This window comes from Brienomyrus brachyistius, chromosome 9 (genome assembly GCF_023856365.1).
Source record: "Brienomyrus brachyistius isolate T26 chromosome 9, BBRACH_0.4, whole genome shotgun sequence".
NCBI classification, from domain to species: domain Eukaryota; kingdom Metazoa; phylum Chordata; class Actinopteri; order Osteoglossiformes; family Mormyridae; genus Brienomyrus; species Brienomyrus brachyistius.
The window spans coordinates 11,237,210-11,249,354 of NC_064541.1; the positions used below are offsets into that span (position 1 = coordinate 11,237,210).

General features: G+C 52.2%; 1 protein-coding gene across 2 annotated transcripts; it reads right to left on the bottom strand.

Annotated features, from left to right (window-relative positions):
• Positions 1 to 201: 201 nt before the first annotated feature.
• gem (GTP binding protein overexpressed in skeletal muscle) lies at positions 202 to 2,724 on the bottom strand. Of its 2 annotated transcripts, none has more exons than XM_049027134.1 (5): positions 2,589 to 2,724; positions 1,996 to 2,335; positions 1,809 to 1,885; positions 1,345 to 1,549; positions 202 to 1,067 (listed from the first exon to the last, which is right to left on the bottom strand). In XM_049027134.1, the coding sequence occupies exons 2-5, from the start codon at positions 2,327 to 2,329 to the stop codon at positions 790 to 792; spliced, it is 894 nt and encodes a 297-aa protein (XP_048883091.1). In that variant the 5' UTR covers positions 2,330 to 2,335; positions 2,589 to 2,724; the 3' UTR covers positions 202 to 789. The 2 variants fall into 2 exon arrangements, with proteins under 2 accessions (XP_048883091.1, XP_048883090.1); XM_049027133.1 differs by having other exon boundaries at positions 2,579 to 2,683.
• Between the last annotated feature and the right edge of the window lie 9,421 nt (positions 2,725 to 12,145).

The following is a 12,145-nucleotide window of genomic DNA, read 5'->3' on the forward strand; positions in this document are numbered from 1 at the left end:
ACAATGAATTTAATAAAAGCATTAGCTTGGATAACTGTCAGTACTTGGCTTAATGCCACGTTCCCGTATATTTAATGGAAGTCATGGAGTGAAACCTTCAACATGAGATACTTGGGTCGACTTTTTAGATTTAAAAAAAATATTTATTCTATTTTTATTGTTTGACAAGGTAGTCTTATATTTTCAGTTTTATTGCACAAAGGTAATATCTACATTTTACAACACATATAATAAATAAATCAATAAAAAGACCTTCGAAAAATAATTGTATGAACAACAACATATAGTAAAATATAGTTAGACGTTACTTTTACTTGTTGACAAATATTCATACCAAATATCCAAGATATCTTCGAAGTTAACTTACAAAATGTGCAAACCTTTCCAAATACAGATAAATATACATAAATATATTACTTGAACATGCCTCTTAAGGTTGCCATGGTAACCAGATCAAAGCACTTGTGAAACTTCAATCGTGAGCCAAGGATTACATAGTAACTACTGTCACTATTTCTACTTTAGTGAGCCAAGGTTGTCTGACAGAGTAGTTAATCGGTAATGGTTGACTTCTGAACAATGTCAGAAAGTGAACCATCGACACCTCAGGGCTCAATCCCCCCCCCTCCCCCCATTTGTAAGTATACCACCAATACACATTTCAACGTAATAATAATGAGGCATAATATTCCCATGTGGCTCTCCAGCCTGTCACAGGCAGAAGGTCAGAGCACTGCCATATTTTACAGCGTAATCTAATGTAGATTGATGTGTGTCTGAGGCGTGTGTCTACAGCACGGAGAGGTCATGGCATGATTTGGACTTCAGGCGGAATGCCACGTTCTTGTTGTTTCTGGCCACCAGCTTGTCCAGGAAGCGCTTGGCCTTTTTGGGCAGGCTCTCCCGCCTGCGACTCAAGCCCCTCCGCCGCTCGTTCGCCTCCTTGCTGTCCCGCCGCAACCGCAGCTGCCGCACGATGCCTTCGAACATCTCCTGCACGTTGTGCTGCATCACCGCCGACGTCTCGATGAACTTGCAGTCGAACACCACAGCGCACGCCCTTCCCTCTGCGGGGCAAGGAGGGGAAGAGATATGCATTGGGCTTTCCAATCAAAGCACACACAGGGGACATCACAGAACAGGTGATCTTTAATGGCCAGGACTTAGGTTCACTGACGATTAACCAATGAATAAAAAAGTGCTATTCATGTTCCAGTTCTAAATGTCTTTTACTGGAACATATAATTACTTAAGCAGTTTTGAAATTACTTTTCATGAGAAATTTGAATGTGCCGATAAACGTGGCAGGTGCACAGTTTTGATGAAGAGACACGGCTGACGTACCACTGACTGACACTTCTCTGCACCTGACGAGGTCACACTTGTTTCCCACCAAGATTATGGGGATGTCCTCTGACTGCCTGGCTCTGCGCAGCTGGATGCGAAGCTCAGACGCCTTTTCGAAGCTCTCGCGGTCAGTTATGGAGTAGACGATCAGGTAGGCGTCCCCCGCCTGCATGCACTGCTCCTGGCTCCAACTGCCCTGTTCCTAAGTGATGGAAGCAGCAGTTGTATAACATATGAAGCCAAGACGGTTGTATCCCTGCAGCAGCTTTGCGGTCGTACCAAGATGCTTAACTGTTGTGTAAATATCAAGCCGATTAAATGGAAAGTGTAAAACAGCAATGGCAGGGATGATAGTGACACGGTTTAGAAATCCAATATTAGAAATAGGTTTGGAATTTTATTTCTTCTTAACATACATGTATAACGTGCTTTTCATGACAAGATCTGTTAGACGTTCCTACCTGGCAGTCCCATGTGTCCAATAAAGTTATTGTGGCAATTTCGCCATCGACCACGGTTGTTTGTTCACAGATTTGTCCTGTGGCGAGAAAAATAGAGTTTATTAAATAAATGGTTGCAAAGCAGACGACAAACCAGCATTTAGTCTCATTACCACTCATGGCAAAGGCGAAATGGGAAATCGCCCACCTCCGTACAACTCGCAGTCGCTGTCCATGCTGTCCTCCGCCCCGGCGAAAATGCTCGCCAGCGCCGACTTGCCAACACCGTTTCCCCCGATCAGCACCACGTTATAGAGGCTGCTGCCCGATTCCGTGGAGACCACAGAGTCGGAGGATGCCGACGACCAGCTCTCCCTGCAGGGGACGCCGGCGGAGCTGGTGCAGGAGCGGGAGCGTGGCATGTGGGCGCCCGGTGCCAGGCTGTTGCCCAGCAGGTGATTGGCATCCGTGCAGATGCTCCAGCGGTGCAGCTGGTGCTGCAAGCGCAGACTGTGGCGTCGCATGGTGATAAGAAGGGTCATCTGTCACTGCGTATGAGGACCACAAGATTATGACATTATACGAATTTGCACCTTTAAAACTCAAATATTTAAAGCATTCGTTTTTACAAGAAAACATCTCCACTATATATACAAATAAGAATTTACTACAAACCCACACCTTCTACTGCACTGAAAATACTTTTCTAAGAAATCCGATTTACTAAACAGTCAAAATATGTTGCTTCCCCTTAAGATTCATTTCCATCTGTGATAACTCTTATAACATACAGCTTCTTACGTTTCCGAGTCCAGGCCGTTAAGATGTTCAGAAGTTAAGCGCTTCGTTCCCGCTGCTGCAGCTCAAGCTGATCCAAGTTTTAATCCCATATAAAGCGCTCCGTGTCTGACGAGCTTCTGGCTCGCCTCCTTTATATAAAGCAGCAGAAAGCAGAAAGGGCTTCCCCTGACGTCATTTGCCCCACCCTCCCTACTGGGAGATGCGCTTTCTTAAATCCAACTGGGGAGGCCGGAACGGTCGCCTACTCCACACTTCTCGTTAACTGCGTATGCCTCATCATAATAAATGGAAAAAAAACGCTGGAATTTCACCCCCAACTTCCCGCAACATTTAATGACTCACTTGTAATTTCTTTATATAACGGCCGTTGTTATTCCTAAGGTGTCAAATTCGTACTTGACGGGAAAATTCCTCCAGATATGAAACTTTCATTATACTGAACCTCCACGCGCATCCACCCATTTACATGTAATTATTATTCAACAAAAACATCACTCAAACTGCCAGGTTGATGACTTGAAGCACATCGGAGGCGAACATAGGCAATAATTCAACTGCTTGGCAGAGTTCATCCATTTCCCACTTTACACATTTATAATGTTAGTAATAATAATTTCCCAGCGAGCACCTTACTAACAGCAGGATGGTGCACAGAATATCAATCTACATTCTCTTTTACTCGCAAGTCCACTCTGAGTACTTACACACTCCATACAAACAGGGAACAATACACACACTGTGAAAGACACTCAAATTCAGTGTTCAGACTGGGCACGGAATTATCCTGTGTGAATAGCACGGACCTCGCATCACACTGTGCAATAGCGCCTCCCTCACACAAAGCACGTTTCATGTGAAATGTGTTTGTGCACGTGTGTCACAGGTGTAGACTTGGGAGATGAAATCCCACCCCCAGCGCCGATATTACATGTACGTGGTTTAAAGGGCCCCTTCGGAATATCGATGCGAGACCAAGTACTACATGGTTACATTAATCACTGCAGGGTACGTTCCTAAATGTGACTGAAAATGACAAACTCCAGGCACTCGGGTTACTTCTTGTTAACCATTTGGTGCCCAATACCAACCTAGTCTGGAACATTCTTTAATAACAGAGGCAATTATTTCAGGGACATTACAGCTACGCGTGGCCTGTTAGAGGAAGCTCGGGAACAGGACATAATTAGAAAATCAAAAAAGAAAGTTATAACAGGTATTAAACTGTAGGCCAGATAGGCATGCAAGTGTTATTATTAGGGTCACTGTTTTGTGCAGTGGAGAAAGTCATGACTAACGATGGTGCGAAAGACAAGGTCCTTTCACGAGCACGGGTGCACAAGGACCCATCAGCAGCTAGCAGATGACCTATGCCTTGCCTGTTGTTACCCCCCCTTCCTGATACACAAGGTTCAAAATGAAAGATTTCTTCAGCATTTCACACTGACTGTAACAAAAGGGGATTTATGTAACAGCCGGATTTATGTAACTCCGGTTTTGTTGTCTCAGTGAAAAGAAGTACATTAAATGCTGCCGATGACAGTGAAGGCTGAGGCTGCAGGGAGCCGTTTGGAAGGATGAGCCAAGTCATGGGGGATGGCAGGAGGATGGGAGGGGACTGTGGCCACGTGGGAGTCCTGCAGACCGCTGAGGCCGCGGGGCATGCTGGGAGAGCGGCCACGTGGGAGTCCTGCAGACAGCTGAGGACGCCGGGCATGCTGGGAGAGCGGCCACGTGGGAGTCCTGCAGACCGCTGAGGCCGCGGGGCATGCTGGGAGAGCGACCACGTGGGAGCCCTACAGACCGCTGAGACCGCCGGGCATGCTGGGAGAGCAACCACGTGGGAGCCCTGCAGACCGCTGAGGCCGCGGGGCATGCTGGGAGAGCGGCCACGTGGGAGCCCTGCAGACCGCTGAGGCCGCGGGGCATGCTGGGAGAGCGGCCACGTGGGAGCCCTGCAGACCGCTGAGGCCGCGGGGCATGCTGGGAGAGCGGCCACGTGGGAGTCCTGCAGACCGCTGAGGCCGCCGGGCATGCTGGGAGAGCGACCACGTGGGAGCCCTGCAGACCGCTGAGGCCACGGGGCATGCTGGGAGAGCGGCCACGTGGGAGTCCTGCAGACCGCTGAGACCGCGGGGCATGCTGGGAGAGCGACCACGTGGGAGCCCTGCAGACCGCTGAGGCCGCGGGGCATGCTGGGAGAGCGACCACGTGGGAGCCCTGCAGACCGCTGAGGCCGCGGGGCATGCTGGGAGAGCGACCACGTGGGAGCCCTGCAGACCGCTGAGGCCGCGGGGCATGCTGGGAGAGCGACCACGTGGGAGCCCTGCAGACCGCTGAGGCCGCGGGGCATGCTGGGAGAGCGGGCACGTGGGAGCCCTACAGACCGCTGAGACCGCGGGGCATGCTGGGAGAGCGGGCACGTGGGAGCCCTACAGACCGCTGAGACCGCGGGGCATGCTGGGAGAGCGGGCACGTGGGAGCCCTACAGACCGCTGAGACCGCGGGGCATGCTGGGAGAGCGGGCACGTGGGAGCCCTGCAGACCGCTGAGACCGCGGGGCATGCTGGGAGAGCGGGCACGTGGGAGCCCTGCAGACCGCTGAGACCGCGGGGCATGCTGGGAGAGCGGGCACGTGGGAGCCCTGCAGACCGCTGAGACCGCGGGGCATGCTGGGAGAGCGGGCACGTGGGAGCCCTGCAGACCGCTGAGACCGCGGGGCATGCTGGGAGAGCGGGCACGTGGGAGCCCTGCAGACCGCTGAGACCGCGGGGCATGCTGGGAGAGCGACCACGTGGGAGCCCTACAGACCGCTGAGACCGCGGGGCATGCTGGGAGAGCGGGCACGTGGGAGCCCTACAGACCGCTGAGACCGCGGAGCATGCTGGGAGAGCGGGCACGTGGGAGCCCTACAGACCGCTGAGACCGCGGGGCATGCTGGGAGAGCGGGCACGTGGGAGCCCTACAGACCGCTGAGACCGCGGGGCATGCTGGGAGAGCGGGCACGTGGGAGCCCTACAGACCGCTGAGACCGCGGGGCATGCTGGGAGAGCGGGCACGTGGGAGCCCTACAGACCGCTGAGACCGCGGGGCATGCTGGGAGAGCGGGCACGTGGGAGCCCTGCAGACCGCTGAGACCGCGGGGCATGCTGGGAGAGCGGGCACGTGGGAGCCCTGCAGACCGCTGAGACCGCGGGGCATGCTGGGAGAGCGGGCACGTGGGAGCCCTGCAGACCGCTGAGACCGCGGGGCATGCTGGGAGAGCGGGCACGTGGGAGCCCTGCAGACCGCTGAGACCGCGGGGCATGCTGGGAGAGCGGGCACGTGGGAGCCCTGCAGACCGCTGAGACCGCGGGGCATGCTGGGAGAGCGGGCACGTGGGAGCCCTGCAGACCGCTGAGACCGCGGGGCATGCTGGGAGAGCGGGCACGTGGGAGCCCTGCAGACCGCTGAGACCGCGGGGCATGCTGGGAGAGCGGGCACGTGGGAGCCCTGCAGACCGCTGAGACCGCGGGGCATGCTGGGAGAGCGGGCACGTGGGAGCCCTGCAGACCGCTGAGACCGCGGGGCATGCTGGGAGAGCGACCACGTGGGAGCCCTACAGACCGCTGAGACCGCGGGGCATGCTGGGAGAGCGGGCACGTGGGAGCCCTACAGACCGCTGAGACCGCGGGGCATGCTGGGAGAGCGGGCACGTGGGAGCCCTACAGACCGCTGAGACCGCCGGGCATGCTGGGAGAGCGGGCACGTGGGAGCCCTGCAGACCGCTGAGACCGCCGGGCATGCTGGGAGAGCGGGCACGTGGGAGTCCTGCAGACCGCTGAGACCGCCGGGCATGCTGGGAGAGCGGGCACGTGGGAGCCCTGCAGACCGCTGAGACCGCCGGGCATGCTGGGAGAGCGGGCACGTGGGAGCCCTACAGACCGCTGAGACCGCCGGGCATGCTGGGAGAGCGGGCACGTGGGAGCCCTACAGACCGCTGAGACCGCGGGGCATGCTGGGAGAGCGGGCACGTGGGAGTCCTACAGACCGCTGAGACCGCGGGGCATGCTGGGAGAGCGGGCACGTGGGAGTCCTACAGACCGCTGAGACCGCCGGGCATGCTGGGAGAGCGGGCACGTGGGAGTCCTACAGACCGCTGAGACCGCGGGGCATGCTGGGAGAGCGGCCACGTGGGAGTCCTACAGACCGCTGAGACCGCGGGGCATGCTGGGAGAGCGGGCACGTGGGAGTCCTACAGACCGCTGAGACCGCGGGGCATGTTGGGAGAGCGGGCACGTGGGAGTCCTACAGACCGCTGAGACCGCGGGGCATGCTGGGAGAGCGGGCACGTGGGAGTCCTACAGACCGCTGAGACCGCGGGGCATGCTGGGAGAGCGGGCACGTGGGAGTCCTACAGACCGCTGAGACCGCGGGGCATGCTGGGAGAGCGGGCACGTGGGAGTCCTACAGACCGCTGAGACCGCGGGGCATGCTGGGAGAGCGGGCACGTGGGAGTCCTACAGACCGCTGAGACCGCCGGGCATGCTGGGAGAGCGGGCACGTGGGAGTCCTACAGACCGCTGAGACCGCCGGGCATGCTGGGAGAGCGGGCACGTGGGAGTCCTACAGACCGCTGAGACCGCGGGGCATGCTGGGAGAGCGGCCACGTGGGAGTCCTACAGACCGCTGAGACCGCGGGGCATGCTGGGAGAGCGGGCACGTGGGAGTCCTACAGACCGCTGAGACCGCGGGGCATGTTGGGAGAGCGGGCACGTGGGAGTCCTACAGACCGCTGAGACCGCGGGGCATGTTGGGAGAGCGGCCACGTGGGAGTCCTACAGACCGCTGAGACCGCGGGGCATGCTGGGAGAGCGTGCACGTGGGAGTCCTATAGACCGCTGAGACCGCGGGGCATGCTGGGAGAGCGGGCACGTGGGAGTCCTATAGACCGCTGAGACCGCGGGGCATGCCGGGAAAGCAGCAAGGTAACACACGGGATCAGGGGGTAGCAGTGTAACCTCACACCTCCAGAGCTGGTCCTCTTCCTTGTGCCCAGCAATGGACTGGCGTTCCATCCAGGGTATCTGCTTGCTTGTATGCTGCTCATCTTGGGATCGGCTATATACTTAACACAGCCCTGAAGTAGATAAGTGCTTGAAATAGAGATGCATTTTATGAAAGGATTTGGCTTTTGACATTAATGGAATGGGCTTAGACAAGGACTGGCTAAACACTTTTAACCTTTCCGTATTGAGTGGGTAACTTATGCAGTGCATAGATCTTAAAAGCTTGTCATTAATGTAAACAGCGTCCCTGGAATCTTACAGGCTGAAGGGTTTGTTTGTAGAGGTATCCTGACTCCTGCCACTGACCTCCACACAAACTACACATTCGGATTAATGCATTCAGCTGACGAATTCCCACGAGCCACCTAAAGTACAGCTAAGCCGACATCCCACACCATTACGCTCTGGCGCCATTCAACCTGCAGATAAAGTCAGTGCCCTGAAGCCACAGGCTAGTGAAGAGAAGATGGCTGTTAGCAGGAGATAGATACCTCCGATGTGCCGTCCTAAGTTAAGAGAAAGGACGCTTGACAAAGAATGGACAGTCAGACAGGCTGTAATTCTGATTTGGTGATTCAGATTCCAGCCAGATCGGGCTCAGCCTGATTGGGTCCCGATGTTGTTCTTTCAAATCAGCCAATGACGCGTTGAGGACAGAAAGAGCACATCTGACCAATAACGATGCAGGTATCTCAAAGCACCATGGACACAACCCAGCTGATGAAAGTGGTGGCAGGACTGGTGAGCTATCTGGGTAATGGTTACCCTTTAGTGGTTAACAGGAGTGATGTCTACCTACTTTGGGGCCAGATGTGGCATTTAATCTTGATGAGATTACAGAGTGCTGTATTTAAACTCCATCTCAAATATTCTGAGTACTGCCCTGATCTAGACAGCATGTGCTCTGATAGGCTTTATATTAATCCGTATTCACTCAGCCATCTATCATCTGTAATTCCTCCTCTTTCCCTCATTTCCCTTTTCTTTTCATGCTACATGGATTGTCTTTGCATGTCATAATGCCCTTGAGTGACCTTGTCTGGAGATTTGTACTAAAGTTTGTATCAGAGTTACATTTAGGTCACGTGACAGGATGTGCACATGTCACGGGGGATGGGATTTCTGAACCGTGTTTTCGGGAAGCTTTCTGGATCTGTGAGATTCAGACAAATGGAGGGACTCATTCCACGTGCGACACTCGATCGTGGCTCGGAAATGCGGCTCCCTGGCCCTCAGCCTCGCTGGCTCTTACCATGGGAATAAACAGCCCCTTCACCTTGGGATCACGTTGTTGTCATACAGGCCTCTGGGCCACGTGCCAGCGCAGGGCGCCGGGGGCCACAGACACTCCCTAGGTGGTGCCATACAGCGCGTCAGGCCCATGTCCTTGGGTCCTACGCATCCTCCATCTCCCCCCCATCCGGCAGCCCGCTGATCTTCCCGTCACTGTACAATCGTTCATTGTCTAGAGACGAGGGGAATGAATTTTAAAGCGTTTTAGCACAGCGGCCGTTCGTCCCCACAGCACGAGGCCGCAGCTGAAATAGGTTTGGCAGCTGTCAGCAGACTCCTGGGCCTTTAACTGCCCCATCAGAGCTCCGAGCTCCAGCCTCTGCTGTTGATGGGACTCAATCACTGTCAAACACTCGTAATAAAATAATTATTTTGTTCTGAAACGCATAATAAACTACTAAACACTGTATTCTGTTTGTCACTTCAGTGAAAATCCCGCAGGGCTTAAAGACTCCAGACAGAAGGCTGGACGTCCTGTATGAACAAGGCGACATCATCAGCTGGACGCAACTTGATCTGATTGTCCCAAAGCTCTGACCTACTAAACAACTGAAAAGATTATTATTCATGAAATATAGCTGTGGAAGAAAGGTAACACGCAGGACCAGGGGGTAGCAGTGTAGCCTCACACCTCCACAGCTGGTCCCCTTCCTTGTGCCCGGCGATGGACTGGCATTTTTTAAACAAATCGGCATCTTTAAATACTGGTGTAATTGCGGTTGCTTCCAAGTTTAAAATTCCTAATACAGAAGTACGCAAGCATAAGGTGAAGCAGGAGACAATGGGAACGACCAGAAACCAGCCAGGTAAAGAGCGGAAGTGACTTTCTAATGCCAGTGATGACCGTTAACTTATCAGATAGTTTCTCATGAATTGTAGAATGACAACAAATGACCTTGAAAAGGAATTAGACACATTAAGTGCAGGTGTGAAGTGCACTGCTAAGACGATTTGTATCCTAGGCTCCTAGAAGCAGGACTGAAGTCCCATAAAGCAAGGAAGGAGCCCTTCATTAAAGAGAAACAGAGAAGGGAACGAAGATGCAGTTTGCAAATATATATATATATTATTCACAGATACACACCCAGAAATTGAGAAAGGAAACAAAAAAATTACTGTGGTCTCATTTTTTCCCATAGCTGTATATTTATCGGGATAATTAATCCAAATGGCATAAGTACATCATAAGTTCACGTTTTCAATAGCCTCCCACTTAAACAGGCAAACATCTGTTGGTAAGTATTCATTAACAGATCATTTAAGTCTAATTGAGAGGCTGATGGTGCAGAAGTCTACAGTGTGTCAGAAACCAGGACTTAAATCCCACTAGATCCGATAATGAAGGTCGACACCTTAATACGACAACTTTCACTTGACAGCAGGCACTGTTAGCATTTAACTTTTTACTGTTTGGACAGGATTCAGAGTTCCGCCTTGGGGACTGTGTCAGTCCACCAGAAAGTCACCTGTGTGCATTGTCTCTGCCCTCCCCAGCCCCCCTCCGGACTGTTCCCCGTCAGCAGGCTAATGGAACCCAGCTTAGTTACTCATCCCTGATTTGGCACGAATGCTATGTGAAGTTTAATCATTCACATTTCTGTCTTCCCCAGAGGCACCACAGAATGACTTTAAAACAAAGATACGGGAAAGAAATTTGACTTTTCGGCATTTAAATTATATCCCAGTACAGATTTTGACTGCGTGATGTCAAAGCGAAACCACCAACATAAATACATAAGAAAGCAGGAGACCATTTTAAATGAGAACTTCAAAATCTGTGCACCTACGCCATGGCATACAGTACAGGCCAAAAGTTTGGACACACCTTCTCATTCAATGTGTTGTCTTTATTTTCATGACCATTGGTAGATTCTCACTGAAGGCATCAAAACTATGAATGAGCACATGTGGAGTTATGTACTTAACAAAAAAAGGTGACATAACTGAAAACGTGTTTTATATTCTAGTTTCTTCAAAATAGCCACCCTTTGCTCTGATTACTGCTTTGCACACTCTTGGCATTTTCTCAATGAGCTTCAAGAGGTAGTCACCTGAAATGGTTTTCCAACAGTCTTGAAGGAGTTCCCAGAGGTGTTTAGCAAGGGTGCCTGCCACCCTACTGAAGAACATTTCATTTCCCCTGCCACACAGATAATTCTAAGAGGCCCTAAACCAGTGTTTCCCAACCCGGTTCCCAGGGACGCCCGAGACAGTCCACGTTTTTGCTCCATCTCAGCTCCCGGTAGGGAGCAAAAATGCAGTCCGCCTGGCAGAGAGCTGGGAAACAGCAAAAAGGCGGAAAGCTTGGTGGTCCCTGAGGTCCGAGTTGGGAAACGCTGACCCAGACAGCTGTAGCCAGAATGGGCCGTGCGTATAAAATACAGAACCATCCTGGGTACCCAGCATTGACAGGCTGCCAAAGCTTCGCCATGAAATACTGTCTTGGGCCATTACAGTGAGAAGCTAGATAACAGCAGTTTATGTCTCATATGGATCACATGTAAATTTTTTTGTTGTTTACATAAATGTGACTAAGTCCAGTGTTACCGCAAAAGGCATTGAATGCTACAGAAAACAAACATCCATATTAACTATGTCAACTGCTAATTTAGACAATTGCTGTTTAAAGTGTTATTATTCCTGCTTAAGCGTTAGAGGAATTAATGGAAATCACTTCTCACCATTCAAGCTCACGCTGAGCTCTTTCTAGGACCTAATTAGGGACAGGTAATGAGATATAGATGTGTTTACACACACTCATAATTTTGGGTGAATATATACACACACATGTCTGATAACAGTTTAAGTCTAATGCAATATTTGAATGTTGTCAAATAGCAGATGCTGTCAGCTTTGGATACGGCAATGACCACTAAAAATAGTCATATAATCCGACTGATGGTTTGATGTTGAATCTGTTGAAGCTGTTTATATAGCAGATTAGCAGAAGAATGGCAGCTAAGAATTTACATTACATAATCTATCAAAAAAAAAAAGATTTCACTAAAGATGAGGTTGACCTCTACAGAGAAGAGCACTCGCCCTTCCGGAAGGACAGGAATTGGGTCTTCAATCCAAAACCCCTCCTGTGAAAATGCAGTCTTGAGTCTCTAAGGGGCGTGTGTGTGCGCGTGTGTGCATGCGCGCGTGTGGCCATCCGTCAGGCCGCGTGCTTCCCTTCAAGCCCACAGACCGCGGCAGCGCGAGGGTCCGCTCACA